This window comes from Phascolarctos cinereus, unplaced genomic scaffold, assembly GCF_003287225.1.
Source record: "Phascolarctos cinereus isolate Bilbo 61053 unplaced genomic scaffold, phaCin_HiC Scaffold_4;HRSCAF=312, whole genome shotgun sequence".
NCBI lineage: Eukaryota > Metazoa > Chordata > Mammalia > Diprotodontia > Phascolarctidae > Phascolarctos > Phascolarctos cinereus.
In genome coordinates, this window is record NW_027555847.1 from 878837 (window position 1) to 897398 (window position 18562).

At 46.6% G+C, this 18562-nt stretch overlaps 1 protein-coding gene across 37 annotated transcripts in view; it reads right to left on the reverse strand.

Moving 5' to 3' along the window:
• The window catches only part of CLASP2 (cytoplasmic linker associated protein 2), a 142167-nt gene that overhangs the window by 52862 nt on the left and 70743 nt on the right, over positions 1-18562 (reverse strand). For all 37 annotated transcript variants that reach the window (XM_078151989.1, XM_078151986.1, XM_078152000.1 and 34 more), the window contains 8 exons: positions 7491-7583; positions 5465-5610; positions 4434-4569; positions 3679-3749; positions 3128-3187; positions 2383-2460; positions 1094-1261; positions 138-193 (listed from right to left, as the gene is read on the reverse strand). In XM_078151989.1, the coding sequence (XP_078008115.1) occupies positions 138-193; positions 1094-1261; positions 2383-2460; positions 3128-3187; positions 3679-3749; positions 4434-4569; positions 5465-5610; positions 7491-7583 (808 nt within the window). The remainder of the gene's footprint in view (positions 1-137; positions 194-1093; positions 1262-2382; positions 2461-3127; positions 3188-3678; positions 3750-4433; positions 4570-5464; positions 5611-7490; positions 7584-18562) is intronic.

Genomic DNA, 18562 nt, shown 5'->3' on the forward strand with positions numbered 1-18562 from the left:
GAACAAAGTCGTGTGATAACTGACAGGGGAAGTGGGGAGTGCACCTTAAACCCACTTCCAATCAGCAATGAAAATGAAAATGGTGCCTTGACCAAGATCAAGCCCATCCTGTGCACTCCCACGCCACAGTGTCTCACCTCTCCCAGGGCCGGCCGAGGCACTCCCTGCAGACCATTTGGAGGAGAATGGGCGGCTGAAAGAGAGAAAGCACATCTGTCACCGACGGGCAGATAGGACGCCAGGCTCTCCTCCAGGACCGACACGCTCACACAGATAACTCTGCAAAAGCGTGGTGTAAGTAGGGCCGACACAACGTAAGCGGGATCTGGGATTCTCCGGCGAGGAGCCTGTGACCCCCAGTTAGGATGCCAAGACGGACAGCCCCCCTCCCTTGAGATCTCTCATGCACAGACCCTGGACAGGTGCTCATGAGGCTTGAAGGGCGGTCTTCCAAGCTGCTAGTGATGGGGAACTCAGTTCCCACCCGGGCAGCTTTTGGGAGGGGGGAGGGGGCACGCAGAGGCCCTGTCCCTCCCCCTCCATCGAACAGGCATGGCTACCACACGGGCTTCCTCCTTCTCAATGAGCCCTCTTCATCAGGAGGGAGGTGCGTGCCCTGACTCAACCTTGGCCTCTCACCCTGATCCTGCCCATTCCTTAGGATTCCCTGCCACCCACCAGAACACAGGTATGGGTTTTCTATGCCCTAAACCTTTTCCATCCCTCCTTCCCTGACAAACTCCCAGAAGAGGGATGTCTACACCTGCTAGTGCCCCCCAGAGACCCAGAAAGGGAGTCAGGGGGCAAGAGGAATGAAGACTTCTAAAGGAAGGGAACGGCGACGGCGTGGATGACAAGCGTGGACAAAGGGCCCAGGGTGGCCAGGGCCTGGAGGGCTGTGTCCCCGAGCCATGCTGCACACCATGGATCCCCTTGTTGGGCCCGAGGTCCCCGGCTGTGGCAGGCGACCTTGTCAGATCCTGCGCACAGCGCCCGGGCCCCCAACCCCCCACAGCACCTGGGCTCCCCCCTCCGCCCAGGCACAGCACTTGCAGCACCAGGCTCACTCGCCCGGCTCGCCTCTCACACTCACTTGAGGCTCTCCTGGGAGCTGGAGGACGACCGGTCTGAGGGAGGGAGGGACGCAGCACTGCCCGAGTTCTTGAGGTACGTCTGGAGGCTGCGCTGATAGGAAGGTTCCAGGGAGTTATACAAGGTCTCGGCTTCACCAGGAAAGTGGTTTCTGAGGCCCATGTACGTCCTAGGAAGACGGAGAGCACAGCGGTCACCAGCTGGGTGGGGGTGGCCCACGCCTCTGACCTCCCCCAAAACGTTCCAGTTCAAGGCTCTATTTGAAAGAGAGGAGAATTTTGGAGAGCAATTTGGAACTATGCCCAAAGGGCTACAAAAATGTGCACACCCTTTGATCCAGCAATAGCCCTTCTAGGGCTGTATCCCAGAGAGATCAGACAAATGGGAAAAGGACCCACATGTACAAAAATATTCATGGCAGCTCTTTTTGTGGTGGCAAAGAATTGGAAATTGAGAGGATGCCCATCCATTGGGGAATGGCTGAGCAAGTTGTGGTATACGAATGTAATGGAATACTATTGTGCTATAAGAAATGATGAACAGGCTGACTTCAGAAAAACCTGGAAAGACTTGTATGGTCTGATGCTGAGTGAAGTGAGCAGAACCAAGAGGACTCTGTACACAATAACAGCCACATTACATGATGACTAATATTGTTAAACTGAACCCTTCTCAGCATTACAAGGATCTAAGACAGCTCCAGAGGACTCGGGATAGAAAATGCTGTCCACATCCAAAGAAAGAACTATGGAAGTCGAATCGCTATCACTTATTTTTACCTTCAGTTGAGTTTTGTTTCATCTTTCTGATGGTTCCTCCTATTGGTTTTAATTTTTACTTACAACTTCACTAATGTGAAAATGTTTAATGGGTATGTAAATGTGAAGCCTATATCAGATTGTGCACGGTCTTGGGGAGGGTGGGGGGGAGGAAGGGGGAGAAAAATTTTCAACTCAAAAGCAAATGGAAGTGATTGTTGATAAATCAAAACAAATTAATAAAATTTTAAAAAAAGAGACAAAGAAAGAGAGGAGAGCCTGGAAACTGCCAGGCCGCCCCCTCCCCAAGCAGAGGCATCAATGGGCAGACAAGGAAAAGGAAGCCATGATGCGGGATCATTTCCCATTCTCCACCCAAGGCACCTGGGCAGCCCTTTCTGGGGGGTGCACAGAGACCACGGGGCAGAGCAGAGAAGGACCAGGGTCGGACATGTCCAGACACGGGACAAGAGAGACCAAAGACCCCACGGGCACGAGGCGGGGTCCCCAGCCAAGAAAAAGAAAACCTCACTTTCTGGCTTCCACTCTGGCCTCGGCGTCTGCATCATGAATCCCCTTCTTAATTGTCTCGACCAACACAGCGGCGTGTCTGAAAGACAAACAGCCCTCAGGGCTCCAATGGATGTCATACTGTGCATGTGCCACAGCCCCACTAGGTGTGCCCCTCACCTTGAGGACCCCTGGGACCAAAGTAAAAACTGTGACCCGAGGGGGCCTTGTCACAGCCCAAGAGACTGGCCACACATTAATGGGAGGCAGCCCCTCCATGGAGGAGCTTTGGCCACCAAACCCAGAGCACGACGCCTGGTCCCAGACACTCACTAGCTGTAGGGCCCTGGGCAGGCCGCCTCACTGCTGCCTGCCTCAGTTTCCCCAACTGTCAAATGGGGATAATCCTAAAAGACCCATGAGATATTTGTAAAAAGAGCTCGGCATGGCGCCAGCTCCCAGATGGATGAGGGAGATGAGATGCATAACAAATAAAACAGACTGGGGAGAGGGACGGCTGTCTCCTAGGGGTTCCTGGGGAAAGGCTTCTTGCCCAAGGGAAGACCTGATCTGGGAACAGAAGGGGGCAGGGAGAGTAGGCCAGCATGGATTTGGGGAAGGGAGTAAGGAGGGAGGCCCCACACCGCCCACTGCTCTGGGGGCTTCTCACTCTGGTTTGTGTGAGGGGGAGGGAAGCGGCTGAGCCACACCCAAATCCCCTCGTCCCCTGAGCCCTGTGGCAGGAGCACAGGGGCTGCCCCACATACCTTTCCAAGGAATGCGTCTGCCACTCTTGCAAGAGGAGGTCCAAAAACTCAAAGGAACGCCTGGAAAGGAGAAAACCCAGAGGCGTGAATGCAGATAGGCCAGCGCAGAGAAGGCCAGTGGTGTGCGCATGTGGGTGGGTATGTGGGTGTGGGTGCACTGTGCAGATGTATGTGTGTATGTGCGCACGTGTACATGTGTGCACATGTGTGGGGGTTGTGTGGGCGTGTGTGTGCGCACATGTACAGGTGTGTGAGCACACACGTGGGTGTTTGTGGGTGCACTGTGTAGGTGTATTGCACATGTGTGCACGTGTGGGGTTGTGTGGACATGTGTGTGCACATGTACAGGGGTGCGAGCACACGCACGGGTGTTTGTGTGCATGTGTGCAGGTGTGGGTGCACTGTGCAGGTGTATGTGCACAGGTGTGTGGCTGGGCTCCCATTCCATCAAGGACACACCCCAGCAGGGCTGGAGGAGGATGGGGCTGCTCTCCTCCCCCTCGCCTCCCCACCAACCTCAAAGCCCCCCCCCCCCTCCCCGGGGCACTCACCTCCTCACAGCCACTGACTTAGAGGAACAGTTGCTGGTTATCAGCGGGATAAGCCGGGGCACGTGCGTGTGCTGAAACACATAGAAATGGTGTCTCAACATTAGTGGGGGTGGGATCAGTCCTGAGCAGCAGGGCAGTCATCCCTGCTGACCACCGTCCCCCACCCACGCTAGTGGCCTGGCACACTGCTATTCAGTCTTGTCTGACTCTCTGTGACTACTTCTGGGGTTTTCTGGGCAGATACTGCACTGGTCTGCCATTTCCTTCTGCAGTTCATTTTACAAATGAGGAAACTGAGGCAGACACGGTGAAGTGACTCGCCCATAGTCACACAGCTAGGAAGTGTCTGAGGCCGGATTTGAACTCAGGAAGATGAGTCTTCCTGGCTCCAGTTCTGGTGCTCTGTGCTCCCTGCTGGCACACAGTAGGCGCTTAACGTTTCCTGACTGGATGTAACTGGTGTGGCCAGGGGCCAAGGCAAGGTGGCAGGCGTGGGTGCTGCCAGCACAGGCACATACCAGGCACGGAACAAGCGGGAAGGAAGGAAGGGAGGGAGGAACAGTGGAGGAGAGGCGCCCGCTGCGTCCCAAGGCCTGCCGTGGTGCCCGCGTTAGTTCTGGGTTTGTGATGAGCAGCTCCACCTCATCAGCCCCTCCCCTGGCTCTGAGGGGTCCCCGTGGCCAGGCAGCCCGCATCCCTGTGCAGACGCAGGCCCCGCCCTGCCACACTCTTGAGCACGGTGAAGAAGCACGTACCCGGATGATGAAGCGGATCGCCGCACAGCCAGACGTGGCCATGACTTTGGCGCTGTTGGGGACCAGGTTAAAAAGGGTAGGCACGATGGCTTCGGCGCCATGGTCAAACTTGTTGCCTAAGACCGTGGAGAGATGTCTGTGCAGTGAGAAGAGAAAAGTGGGACGTGTACAATCAGGATGCTGGCGTAGCCCCACAGGGATAGGAATGATGGAAGAAGAACACCTCTGGGCAGGGCAGATGGACTCCATGAGCACTTACTAAGTGCCGACTATGTGCCGCCCCCTCCTTTGGGTACATGCCCAGGTGGGTGTCTGGAGCCCCTCCAGCACCTGCCATTTTCCCCTCAGCCGCCACTGCTGACCACTTTACATAGCATTTCTCTAGTGGTCGCAGTGGCCTGGGGCAGCCCGGCTTCTCCCCCGGGGGACCATCTGCCAAAATGCTCAGAGTGTCTGCCGGTGGAGGCCTGCCCCACCCCCACTGCACCTGTCCAGACTTTTCACAGCCCACAACAGCTTGGGGGCCAGAGAGGTCACTATGACCTATGACCTACGTCCAGGCAGGCAGCAGCAACAACACGAAAATGGACCAAGGCAAACGGAGGTGAGCTGTGAGCACGGTGGCACGGGGAGGGGCTGGGGGCTCTTCTAAAATAAGCAAATATGTCTTTAAGGTGCCCACTGTGTGCCAGGCCACAGTCCTGAGGCCAAAATAGCTGAGGGGCAGCAGTACGCCCCTTCCCCACAGCGGCACCGGCGGAGGCAGAGGGCCCAAGGACACCTGGTACCCTGGGCTGAAGGGAGCACCAGGCCAATGTGACCTGTTCCTGTGGCAGCATAAGGCTGCAAGCGGGCACCACAGGGCACAGAGGGAAGGGCCTGGAGGCTGGGGGGGATGCAATGGGGCTCCCTCTTGCACTCCCATGCAGACAGGTGACCACCGGGAGCCTATGGCCGGCCCTGGTCTGGAGCCAGAAGCCCAGGTGCGATGACAGGGTGGGTGGGGAAGGGGCTGGGAGGCCGACACTCACGCGACAGTGATGCAGGCTTCGCGTACCACCTGGGACCGCAAATCCTTGGCGGAAAGCTTCAGGGCACCGTCCAACAGGCGCAGATGCTGGAAGAAGCAGTCGTACTGGGCCGCGCCAGCCAGCAACAGGGACCGGACTTTCTTGAGCTGCAATAGAAAGACAGATGTGAAGGCGGCTGGTGCAGAGCCCCTTGGCACAGCCTGCATGAGAAGACCACGGCCCTGCAGTCCCCTACAGAGAACAGAAGATGATCACCACCCCCACCCCTGAACAGAATCCCGGGCCTGCTGGTGGGGCCGGCCCGCCACCCTGAGGAAAAGCTCACTGCGCAGACCATTGTTCTGCAAGACTGTGGGCGCTGTTTGGACTCCCATTTTAGAGAGGAGGAGACTGAGATTCTCAGGGCTCTCTCCCCTGCAGCCTGCAGAGGGAGGGAAGCCACAAACTGGGTCCCGGGGACCCTCTCATTGGCCAAAGCTGAGACAGGGAGAAAGCAGAAAATTGTGAAAAGCAGAGAACGTCGGCAGAATGCAGCTCCTGCACCTGCTGTCAAGGGCAAAGGAGAGGGTGTATAAACAGCAGCGATGCCCATGTTCTGCTCGACAATCTGCCAACCACCACACCGCCTTCTCTGCATGAGGGCTTCCGGTGCCCACCGGCGCTTTGTGGGGAGGACTCGCCAGTGCCCGTCTCTGCCTTCTGGGAAGGACTCTCTGCTGCCTTCTGGGGAGGACTCTCTGCTGCCTCCTGGGCAGGACTTGCTGGTGCCCACCTCTGCCTTCTGGGGAGGACTCATTGGGTGCCCACCTCCGCCTTACAAGGTTCTCTCTCTCTTCTAGGCTTTAAATGGCCTTTCTCAATATGGATCCCCTAAATGTTTCTCTAAGTTATCACCTACCACCTTTAATGGTTAAATTCTAAAAGCTGAAAGCACTGGCGCCATGATCTCAGCCAGAGGCAATGCTACCAGCCTAGCACTGGAAGGTCATGGTCCCTCTCCGATTGGGGATTTTCACCTGCTATCTTTGGGCTCATGGGAGTGGTCAATATTGAGGCTGGCCACTTATGAAATAGGGGATTCTGTCCTCAAGAGGACGCACCATCTGGGGGTCATTTCCTATGCCCAGGACACAGTCAACTGCCCAGAATCTGAGGGCGGTGCCTCTCAACATGGGACTGCAACCAGATTAAAATCAAATTGGAAAATGTTTAACAAAATAAAGGAAGAGTGGAAGCCTTTTCCCAAGCCCTCTCTAGTCCAGGCTCCACATAGAGCCCTGCTGTTAACTCTATCCTGTTCTGTGGCTGCCCCCTCAGGGCCCTGGGCCCTTCCCTGGATGTTGTCTCCCCCATTAGAGGGGGAGCTCCTCAAGAGCAGGGCCCGTGCTCCCCAGAAGGTTCCCCATCTATTCCTTCTCTACTTATTTCTGGGAACCAGAGTCCAAGCGTCCCGTCTCTGCTGCCAGCTTCATTCCACTTCTCACACCCTTATACATTCTCAACTCTTCCAATTTGCTGTCTCCACTTGTGTTTTCCAGGTCATCCCCAGGACTCCTTTCCCTGTTCCGGCATCTTCTGTTACTAGTTTGAACACATGCATTCCTCACAGAGGCCCTCCCTTTCAGATGAGGAGATGGAGGCCCAGGAAGGGAAACTCCCAGCCTCAGCCTCCATTGCAATCTTTGAATGGTCAAGGGGAAGATGCCAGCGTGGAGATGGTGGGCCCTGGTCTGTGGAGGCCGGAACTTCTGCCCCGTCCCTTTGCTTCCACTGATGTGGCCTGCCTGGAGGAGATGAGAGGAGACACAGGCCCAGGGCATCCCAGGGACAAGGCTAAGCAAGGCGCATCTCCTCTGGCAAAATCACCCAAAGAGCAATGACAAGTATTCACTGACTGATACGTGCGCCAGCCAGGGAGGTGAGCCACAGAGGCCTGTGTCCCCTACCATGTCCACCTGAAACAAGAGGAAAAGCGAGCGCTCAACAAAGGCAAAATCAAAGAGGTAGAGGCGGACAGAACACTTACCGCGTTCGCACGCTGGTCCCAATCATGCTTGTCATCAGATAAAATTTCCCTGATTTTATTCAACGTTTCTTCAAGTTCACGACTAGAATATATCTAAAAATAACAATCATAGTGACAACTATTCAGGTGTCTGTCCTAACAGAAGTCGGCATCACTGGGGGGTTTCCTAGCCTTTGCTGCTTGCCGAGTCCCCAGCCGGCTACCCCACCGCACTCTGGACACTCCCACCCCACCCCCACTTGCCACGCACTCCTCATGTGCCGGTGGTCACCTTCCATTAGAAAGGAAGCTCCTGCGGGCAGGGACAGTTTTTTTGGCATCTCTAGGCTGAGCACACAGTCACATACCGAGTATCAATAAATGCTCAATACAGGTATCACCAAAGTACAGGAAATGTGGTCTTTGTCACCACCACAGACGTCTCAAAAGAGGTCATCTTTGTAAAGTGCACATTAGCACAGCACCCGGCACACAGTAGGGGCTTAATACTCCCCCTCTCTCCTTCCCTCTTCTGCTTCCTCCCCCCTCCCTTCCCTCTTTCCTGCTTCCTTCCTTCCTCCCTCCTCTCCTCCTCTTCCCTTCCTTCCTTCACAGCTCTGGTGAGCAGGGACTGTCTTACACTTTCTGACGCATGCTCTCATGCACGTAGCACAGTGTTTTTGATGCAGGAAGGGCTTAATAAATGCTTTATCCATTCATTCTTGGAAGAAGAGTGCATTATTTTTCGAACAAAAGAGAAACGTTTTCTAGAGTTTCAGAAAAAAAAAGGGGGGAGGGCAGTTTTTTCGCTCAAAAAGACTCAAGCTTTGCTCCATCTTAAGCAAACCATGTCTACAAAAAATTCTCTGAGTTGTCCCTCCAGAGAACCCACCACTGAATAAAGCTGTGGAAACAAAATGCATTTGCAAGGAAGGTCTCCATGAGATTTCAGAGTCCTGACCCAGGACAACCCACCAGATTTCAAAGCACATAAAACACACCTGAACGCCAGTTAAAATTCTACATCCCACTGGCCCTCAGCAGTGCAGTGTCCAGCACCCAGCAGGCGCTTAATAAAGGCCTGCTGACTGCTGCCCTCCACTGCAGAGTTTGCAGGGGTGAGAAAGGCGTAAGGAAATGGAGGTTAGCGGGAATACCTGGGGTTCCGCGAATGGACAGACTGCCCGGGGGAGGATGGACCCGAGTGGGCAGACACCCACCGGCAGCTGCCGCAATGGTCCCAGCTGGGGTGACCAGGGCCCGCCCCAGGGACTGGAGAAAAAGGGATGCCTTCAAGAGAGATTGTGAGAGTCGAAATCAGAAGACCCGCATCGTGCCAGGGCTGACAACTTACACAAGACCACTGGGAACCAGAGCAAGGGCATGGCAGGGGCAAAGCCCACATGGAGGCACTCTAATCTGAAGGAATGGCCCTGGCACAGAAAGGCTGGGGAGGCCTGGGCTCCTGGCCAGGTGATGAGAGCAGGGTCCCAGGGCCGGGCCAGGGAAAAATGAAGATCAGACATGGGTGACGAGAGTGAGAGAGGAGCCAAGGACGGCTCTGATGCAGGACACAGGGGGAAGGGCACGGCCAACCTTCGACGTCCACAGTGAAGGTGCAAGGCGGGGGGCTGGGCCCAATGATGTCAGTGCTGGGAACAGCCAACGACAGCGCAGATCCCAGAGTGGGCAAGGAGAGGGCCAGTCCCACCGTCAGTGGGCATGCCAAGGTCAGAGAGCGCGCTGAGCAGACTCGGCGAGGGAGAAAGGTCAGACAGGCTCTCCATGTCGCCCCCAAAGACTCTTGTTCTACACAGGAGAGGCCTTTGCCGTGGTCACTCCTCTTTGGCCGTTCTAACTCACAGGACACCTACAGCATTCTGGATCAGTAACGACAGGAGAAGGGATGAGAAAGGGTTCCATGAGGCATGTGCCTTGTCTGCTAGGGATGGAGGATGCAGAGAGGTCACTGCCTTCGTTCTCTGTTCAGAATTTAAAAAAACCTTTTACTTGGTAAAATAAAAGCTCTGATGCAACAGGGTGCTCCCCACAACCACGCCAAGATGCAACAGCAGGACGTGCTTAGACGATGACCAAGTTCTCATGGAGACAAATGATCCCTATGGGTGGGCACGAGTTCTGTGGAGAAGTCATTGAGACGAGCCGGGCCATGCCACAGACCCCTTAGGTGACGCGGCAGAAGCCAAAGGATTCCTTCCTGGAGGGATGCTTTAAATCAATAAGATGTAATATAGACCATTTCAAAGGAAGCCAATTAGAGTGAAATACAGTTCTCAAAATATCTTAAAATACTATTTTTCCTTTTTTTTTTTGCCAATTATGCGTAAAAACAATTAACATCATTTTTTAAAATTTTGAGTTCCAAATTCTCTGCCTTCTTCCTTGAGACAATATGCAATTTGCTCAAAGTTATACTTGTACAATCATGCAAAACATATTTTCACATTTGTCAAGTTGTGAAAAAGATGGACCGAAAGAAAAAAGCATAAAAAAAGTGAAAAAAAGTCTGCATCAATCAGCATTCAGACTCCTTCGGTTCTTTCTCTGGAGACAGAGAACATTTTTCATCCTAAGTCCTTCAGAACTGTCTTGGATCACTGTTGTTGAGGACAGCTAAGTCATTTGCATCTGATCATTGTAGAATATCACTGTTACTGTGCACAGTGGTGTCCTGGTTCTGCTCACTTCACTCTGCATCAATTCACGTAAGTTGTTCCAGGTTTTTCTGAAATCCATCTGCTCATCATTTCTTCTAACATAATAGCATTCCATTACATTCACATACCACAACTTGTTCAGCTATTCCCCAATTGATGGGCATCCCCACAATTTCCAATTCTTTGTCACCACAAAGAGAGGTGCTATGAATATTTTGGTACAAATAGGTCCTTTTTCCTTTAAAAAAAATCTCTTTGTGATACAGACCTACTAGTGGTATTACTGGGTCAAAGGATATGCAGTTTTATAACCCTTTGGGCACAGTTCCAGAATGGTTGAATCGGGGCAGCTAGGTGGCACAGTGGATAGAATACCAGCCCTGGATTCAGGAGGACCTGGGTTCAAATCCGGTCTCAGACATGTAACACTTACTAGCTGTGTGACCCTGGGCAAGTCACTTAACCCCCATTGCCTAGCCAAAAAAAAAGAACTGGTTGAATTGGTTCACAATTTCACCAACAGTACATTAATGTCCCAATTTTCCCACATCTCCAATACTGATCATTTTTCCTTGCTGTCACGTTAGCCAACCTGATAAGCGTGAGGTGGTACCTCAAAGTTACTTAAATTTGCATTTTTCTCATCAATAGTGATTTAAAGCATTTTTCATGTGACTATAGATAGCTTTGATTTCTTCATCCAAAAACTGCCTGTTCATATTCTTTGACTATCTATGGGGGAATGACTTGTATTCTTTTATATATTTCAGAAATGGGGACTTTGTATAAATGTCAGAGAAGATGCGGGAAAATCGGAACATTAATACATTGTTGGTGGAGTTGTGAAATGATCCAATCATTTTGGAGAACAATTTGGAACTATGCCCAAAGGGCTACAAAAATGTGCATACCCTTTGATCCAGCAATAGCACTTCTAGGGCTGTATCCCAAAGAGATCAAACAAATGGGAAAAGGACCCACATGTACAAAAATATTCATAGCAGCTCTTTTTGTGGTGGCAAAGAATTGGAAATTGAGAGGATGCCCATCAACTGGGGAATGGCTGAGCAAGTTGTGGTATACGAATGTAATGGAATACTGTTGTGTTATAAGAAATGATGAACAGGCTGACTTCAGAAAAACCTGGAAAGACTTGTATGGTCTGATGCTGAGTGAAGTGAGCAGAACCAAGAGGACTTTGTACACAATAACAGACACGTTATGCGATGACTAATATCGTTAAACTGAACCCTTCTCAGCATTACAAGGATCTAAGACATCTCCAGAAGCCTAAGGATGGAAAATACTGTCCACATCCAAAGAAAGAACTATGGAAGTTGAATTGCTATCACTTATTTTTACCTTTTGTTGAGTTTTGTTTCATCTTTCTGATGGTTCCTCCTATTGATTTTAATCTTTACTTACAACTTCACTAATGTGAAAATATGTTTAACAGGAATGTAAATGTAAAGCCTAAAAAAAAAAAAAAGAAACGAGGCCTTCGTTAAAGATACTTGATGTAAAAATTATTTCCCAACTTTCTGTTTTCCTTCTAATGTTGGTTGCATTTGTCTTATTAGCGAAAACCCTTTTTAATTTAATACAATCAAAGTTATCCATTTTGCATTTCATAATGTTCTCTATCTTTCATTTGGTCATAAATTCTTCCCATCTCCATAGATGTGACAGGTAAACTATTCCATGCTCTCCTAATTTACTTATGGTATAACCCTTTATGTCTAAATCATGCCCCCATTTTGACCTTATCTTGGTATATGGTGTAAGATGTTGGTCTATACCTAAATTCTGCTGTACTGTTTTCCAGTTTTCCCAGCAGTTTTTGTCAAATGGTGAGTTCTTGTCCCAAAAGCTGGCATCTTTGGATTTATCAAACATCAGATTACTACGATCATTTATTTCCTACTGTGTCTTGTGTAACTAATTGGTTCCACTGATCTACCACTCTATTTCTTAGCCAGTACCAGACTGTTTTGATGGTTACTGCTTTATAATACAGTCAAGAGATCTGGTTTGGCTAGGTTACCTTCCTTCACTCCCCCCCCCCATTAATTCCCCTGATATTCTTGACCTTTTGTTCTTACAAATCAATTGCTTGTTTTTTTTCTACATCAAATCAATTTTTGATAGTCTGATTGGGATGGCACTGAATAAGTAAATTAATTCAGGTAGAATTGTCATTTTTATCATATTGGCTCAGCCTACCCCTGAGCAACTGACATTTTTTAAACTGTTTAGATATGACTTTATGTATGAAAAGCATTTTGTAACTGTTCATATATAGTTCCTGGGTTTGTTTTGGCAAGTATTTTATATTAGCTACAATTATTTTAAATGGAATTTCTCTTTCTATCTCTTACTGCTGGACTTTGTTGGTTATAGAAATGCTGATGATTTGTGTGGGTTTATTTTATACTATTTCATTTTCATTTTTATTTATTTTATATTATTTCAACTAGTTTTTTAGTTGATTATGAATACCATCATATCATCTTCAAAGAACAATAATTTTGTTTCCTCATTGCCTATTCTAATTTTTTTCATTTCCTTTTTCTTCTTACTACTATTGCTAGCATTTCTAGTACAATATAGAATAACAGTGGTGACAATGGGCAACTTTGCTTCATCCCTTAACTGCTTCTTGCTTATCCGCATTACAGATACTATTTGCAGATGGTTTTAGATATGCACTACTTATCATTTTAAGGAAAGCTCCCTTTATTCTTATGCTCTCTAGTGTTTTGTAATTTTATTTTACACTTAAATACAAAATAAGAAAAGAAAAAAACATTGCCTTGTACACAGCAGACCATAAGAGAGGATTCAATACAAAACGCTAAATTTCCATTTTAAGAAAACCTATCTAACAAATCCTATACGTTTTCAAAGCTGCCCAGCTTTTCTTTGCTTCCATGCTGCTTTTCACTTGCTCTCTGCTGGGCACGTTTTACTTTATTTTCTCCCTCCCCCCACCCTAAAGAAGGCTACACTTAAGCATGGATACAGAAACAGATTCACAGGTATCTATACACAGACACACACCATCATACTATGCCTAGTTCCTCCTCTCGTCTGTTTCTCTTAAGAGAGGTGGCTGGCATCTTCCCTCACAAGTCCAAGGCTTTCTGTGTTTTCCTAAATCGGCCTGCTCATCATTTCCTGCACCACAGCAGCGTTCCTTTCTGGATTCAAACAGCATCTTCCTGCCTAGGATCTCTGGGGTTAATTCAGGTATTTGGAATAGTTGGGATGCCTTGGCTGCTCAAATTTGTTCTAAAGACTTTCTAAAATGATACTGCTGTCAGTGCATACAGTGTTTTCTTGCTTCTGCTAATTTTGCTCGTCATGATTTTGTGGCCGTCTCTCCACGCTTCTCTAAAATCACTGGGCTCATCGTTTCTTATAGCAGAGTAGTATTCCATCATGAATATGTACCACAATGTTTAGCCACTCCCCAACTGGTGGGCATTCCCGCAATTTACAGTTCTTTGCCACCACAAAGCAAGCTACTAAAAATATCTTAGAACATAAAAGTTCTTTTCTATTTTCCCTAATCCTCTTGGCAAACAAACCTAGTAGTGGTGTGGCTGGTTCAAAGGGTAAACGCATTTTAATAACTCTTTGGGCATGATTCCAAAACCAAATGTTTCTCCAATTTTTTCACATCCCCTCCAACATGTCACCTTCCCCTTTTATCATTTTAGCCAATCTGATGAGTGTAATATGGTATTTCAAGGCTGTTTTAATTCATATTTCTCTAATCAATAATGACTTTGAGCATTTTTTTCATATGACTATAAATTGTTTCAATTTCTTCACTGGAGATCTTCATTGGGGAACTTTGATCGCTTATCACTTGGGGGAAGACTTGCATCCTCACATATGTGACAAAGTTCTTTATATGTTTGAGATATGAGATCTTTATCTGAGGAATTGTCTATAAAATTTCCCCCCCAGTTTTCTGCTTTCCTTCTGATCCTGGCTACATTTCTTTTATTTGTACAAAAACTTTTTAATTCAACATAATCAAAATTATCCATTTTACATCTTACAACACGTTATTGATTGTTCAAAAACTGTTTACTTATCTAAAAGTCTGATAGGTAATATGTTCCACGTTCTTCAAATTTTCTTGTAGTATCTTCATTTATATCTTGGTAAATGTTGTTTTATCTCGGTAAATGTGTAACATATTGGCCTATCCCCAATTTCTGCCAGACTACTTTCCAGCTTTCCCAGCAATTTTTACCAAATAATGAATTCTCACCCCTAAAACTTAATTCTTTACACTTATCAAATACTGGGCAACTATATTCATTTGCTGCTGTAGAACGCATGAATACTCTGTTCCACTGATCTGTCTTTCTATTTTTCAGCCAGTACCACAGTTTTGATAATTACTGCCTTATAAGATCTGGTGCTGCTAAAGCTCCTTCCTTTACATTTTTTTTTTCCAATTAGTTCTCTTGATATTCTTGACCTTTTATTTTTCCAAATGAATGTTATTTTTTCTAGTTCTGTAAAATAATACTTTGGTAATTGGGATGGCATTGAATATATACTCATTTTTATTACATTGGCCCTGCCAACCCACAAACAATTAATATTTCTCCATTTATTAAAATCTGATGTTATTTGTATGTAAAGTTTTTTATGGTTTTGTTCATATAGATCCTGGGTTTGTTTTGGTAGGTGTATCCCCAAACATTTCATACTGTCTAGAGTTATTTTAAATGGGGTATCTCTAGCTATCTCTTCCTGTTAATTCTGTTGGTAACATATAGGAATGCTGATCATTTATATGGGTTTATTTTATAACCTGCTACTTTGCTGAAATTATTTCACTTAACTTTTTAGTTGAGTCTTTAGGATTTTCCAAATATATCATCATATCATCTGCAAAAAGAAAAAGTTTTATGACCTAATTCCCTATTTTGATTTCTTTTTCTTCTCTTACTGTTATTGATAGGATTTCCAATATAATACTAAATAACACTGGTGCCAGTGAGCATCTTTGCTTCACACCTGCTCTTACTAGGAAAGCTTCTAGCTTAACCCCATTACAAATGATGCTTGCCAATGGTTTTAGGTAAATAGGAAAAGTCCATTCATGCCTGTATCTTCAAGTCTTTTTACTTATGTCAAACAATCCCTGCCTTCCTGGCATGAATCCTGCCTGGTCATAATGTATCATCTTTGTAATAGATTGTTGCAATCTTTAGCTGGTATTTTATTTAGGACTTTTGCATCCACATTCATTAATGAAATTGTTCCTCTGCCTTTACTTTTCCTGGTTTAGGTAGCAGTATCATGTTTGTTCCATGGAAGGAGCTTGGAAGGACCTCTTCTTTGCCCATTATTCCAAATAACTTAGCTAATACTGGAGTTAGTTGTTCTTTACATAGCTGATAAAATTCACTTACAAATCTGTCTGGTCCTGGTGCTTTTCTTAGGAGCTCATCTCTGGACTGTTCAATGTCTTTTTCTAAAGTATGTCTATTTAGATATTCTATTTCCTCTTCTGCTAATCTGGGCAGTTTGTACTTTTGTAAATATTCTTCCATTTAACTTATTAAATTTATTGGTATATAATTGGGCAAAATAACGCCTTATAATTACTTTGATTTCTTTAGTGGTATATGCACCCTTTTCATCTTTAATACTAGTAATTTGGTTTTTTTGGAAATCATATTAATCAATGGTTTTATTTATTTTTTTGTAATACCAACTTCTAGCTTTATCTATGAATTCAATGATTTTCTTACACTCAATTTTACTAATTTTACCTTTAATTTTTAGGATTTCCAATTTAGTTTGAGAATTTTTAATGGGTTCTTTTTCTAATTTTTTTTTAAACTGCATACCCAGTTCATTGGTCTTTCTCTTTTTTACTGATAGAAGCACTTAGAGACATACATTTTCCTGATTACTGCTTTCCCTGTATCCCATAGGTTGTGATGTGTTGATTCATTAGCTGTTTTCTTTAATGAAATAACTGATTATTTCTATTATTGGTTCTTTAACCCATACATTAAGATTAGATTGTTTAGTCTCCAATTAGTTCCCTATGCTTCCTTGGTCCCTTATTAAACATAACTTTTACTGCACCGTGATCTCTAAAGGGAATGTTTGATATTTCTACTTTTAGCTATAAAATTTTTTTGCCCTAATATATGGTCAATCCTTGTAAAGGTACCACGTATTACTGAGCAAGAGGTGTCTTCCTTTCTATTTCCATTCAGTTGTCTCCATATATCATACCTAGCTTATCTAAAATTCTATTCACTTTCTTAACTTCTTTCTTATTTATTTTTCGTTTAGAATTGTCTAGTCTGAGAAGGGAAGATTAAAGTCCTCCACTATTGCAGTACTATTTCTACCTGTTAACTCATTAAACTTTTCTTTAAAAAATTTAGATGTGATATTTAGTGCGTATAAATTTAGTATTTAGTATTGATATTGCTTCATTATCTATGGTACATTTTATCATAATGTTGCCTCCCTGTTTAACTCTCTTAAATATATTTTAGCTTTGACTTTGTCTGACATCATGATTGCTACCCCTGCATTTCTGCATTGGCTGAGGCACACTACATTCTCCTCCAGCCCTTTATTTTAACTGTGTGTCTCTATTACTTTTAAATGTGTTTCTTGTAAGCAGCATGTTGTCAGAATCTGATTTTTAATCCACTCTGCCGTACGGGTACGTGCATCCCATACACACTAAAAATTATACTTATTCATACATCTGCCTCCCTATTGCCTTTCTCAGCCTCTCTTTTTACCCTATCCCTCCTCCAGTTTACTTCTCATCACTCCCCTCCCTCTTCCACACTCTTCTAAAGCATCTCTCCATTATCCTCTCCCCTTGCCCTCCTTTTCCTTGTTTCACCCACTCCTCTTAAGGGTTTGTAACAGGAATGTGTGCTATATTTTGTCAAAAGCTTTTCCTGGGAGGCGGAGCCAAGATGGCGGAGTGAAAGCAGTGACTTGCTGGAGCTCTCCTCCAAACCCCTGGCAAATACTCATAAAAAATGGCTCTAAACAAATTCTGAAACAGCAGAACCCACAAAAAGACAGAGTGAAACAAATTTCTAGCCCAAGACAACCTGGATGATTGATCAGAAAGGTGTATCGCGCCGGGCTGGGAGCGCAGCACAGCGTGGGCGCGTAGGCCGCAGCGAAACTGGAGCAGGCCTCAGAGGAGTGAATCACGGGCAGCTGTGGAGGTTTCCAGACTCCTCAATCCACCAATGCCAAAGACAACTTAGAAGGTCAGTGGGAAAAGTCTGTTTCTGTTGGTGCTCAGAGAGGAAGGTGGGGTTTCAGCTCCATTTCCCAACAGTGTGGAGCTGGGGAGGGGGGGCGGCAGCTGCTTCCTGAGCTTCCAGCCCACAGACTGAGGGGGAATCCAGTGGCTGATCAGAGAGGGATTGCATGGATCTCTTTGCCAGTGCTGAGGCAGGAATCTCTTGCTTTGCCCATGTTTGGATCTGGGCCACAGTTCTGGGCGGCGGTGCTGGGGTGAGGAGGAGTGCTGGCGTGGTGGAGCTTGGAGTGGCTGTGGAGAGGAACCCTTCCTCACAATTACAGGACAGAAAGGAATATTTGTGGTCACAGGCCAGGAAAGGAGTAAACACCTCGCCCCTTATCATACCACCTTGGAAGAACTGAAAATTTACAGGTCCCTACAAGTATCTCTGAAAACAGCTGTACAAACCCCATGAAGCTTGGGACAGCACATTCTCCACACTGGAAGCAGACTCTTATCTTAACAAAGAGTTTAAAACTCAAGTAATTGGCCGGGATCATGAGCAAGCAGCGCAGGAAGAGTCGGACTATGTTATCTTACTTTGATGAGAAAGAGGATCGAGATATACAACCAGAGGAGGACAACAAAGTCAAAGCTCCTACATCCAATGCCTCCAAGAAAGGTATGAACCAGTCCCAGGCCTTGGAAGAGCTCAAAAGGGATTTTGAGATGCAAGTAAGAGAAGTAGAGGAAAAACTGGGAAGAGAAATGAGAGTGATGCAAGAAAATCATGAAGAACAAGTCAACAGCTTGCTAAAGGAGACCCAAAAAAATACTGAAGAGGATAACACCTTAAAAAGTAGCCTGACCCAAATGGCAGGAGAGGTCCAAAAAGCCAATGAGGAGAAAAATGCCCTAGAAAGAGAGAAAAATTGGCCAAACGGAAGAGGAAGTCCAGGGGATTACTGAAGAAAATACTTCCTTGAAAATTGGAATGGAGCAATTGGAAGATAGTGACTTTGTGAGAAATCACGACACAGTAGAACAAATCCAGGGTAATGAAAAATTAGAAAACAATGTGAAATGTCTCACTGGAAAAGCGGCTGGCCTGGAGGATGGATCCAGGAGAGAGAATTTAAAGGTTG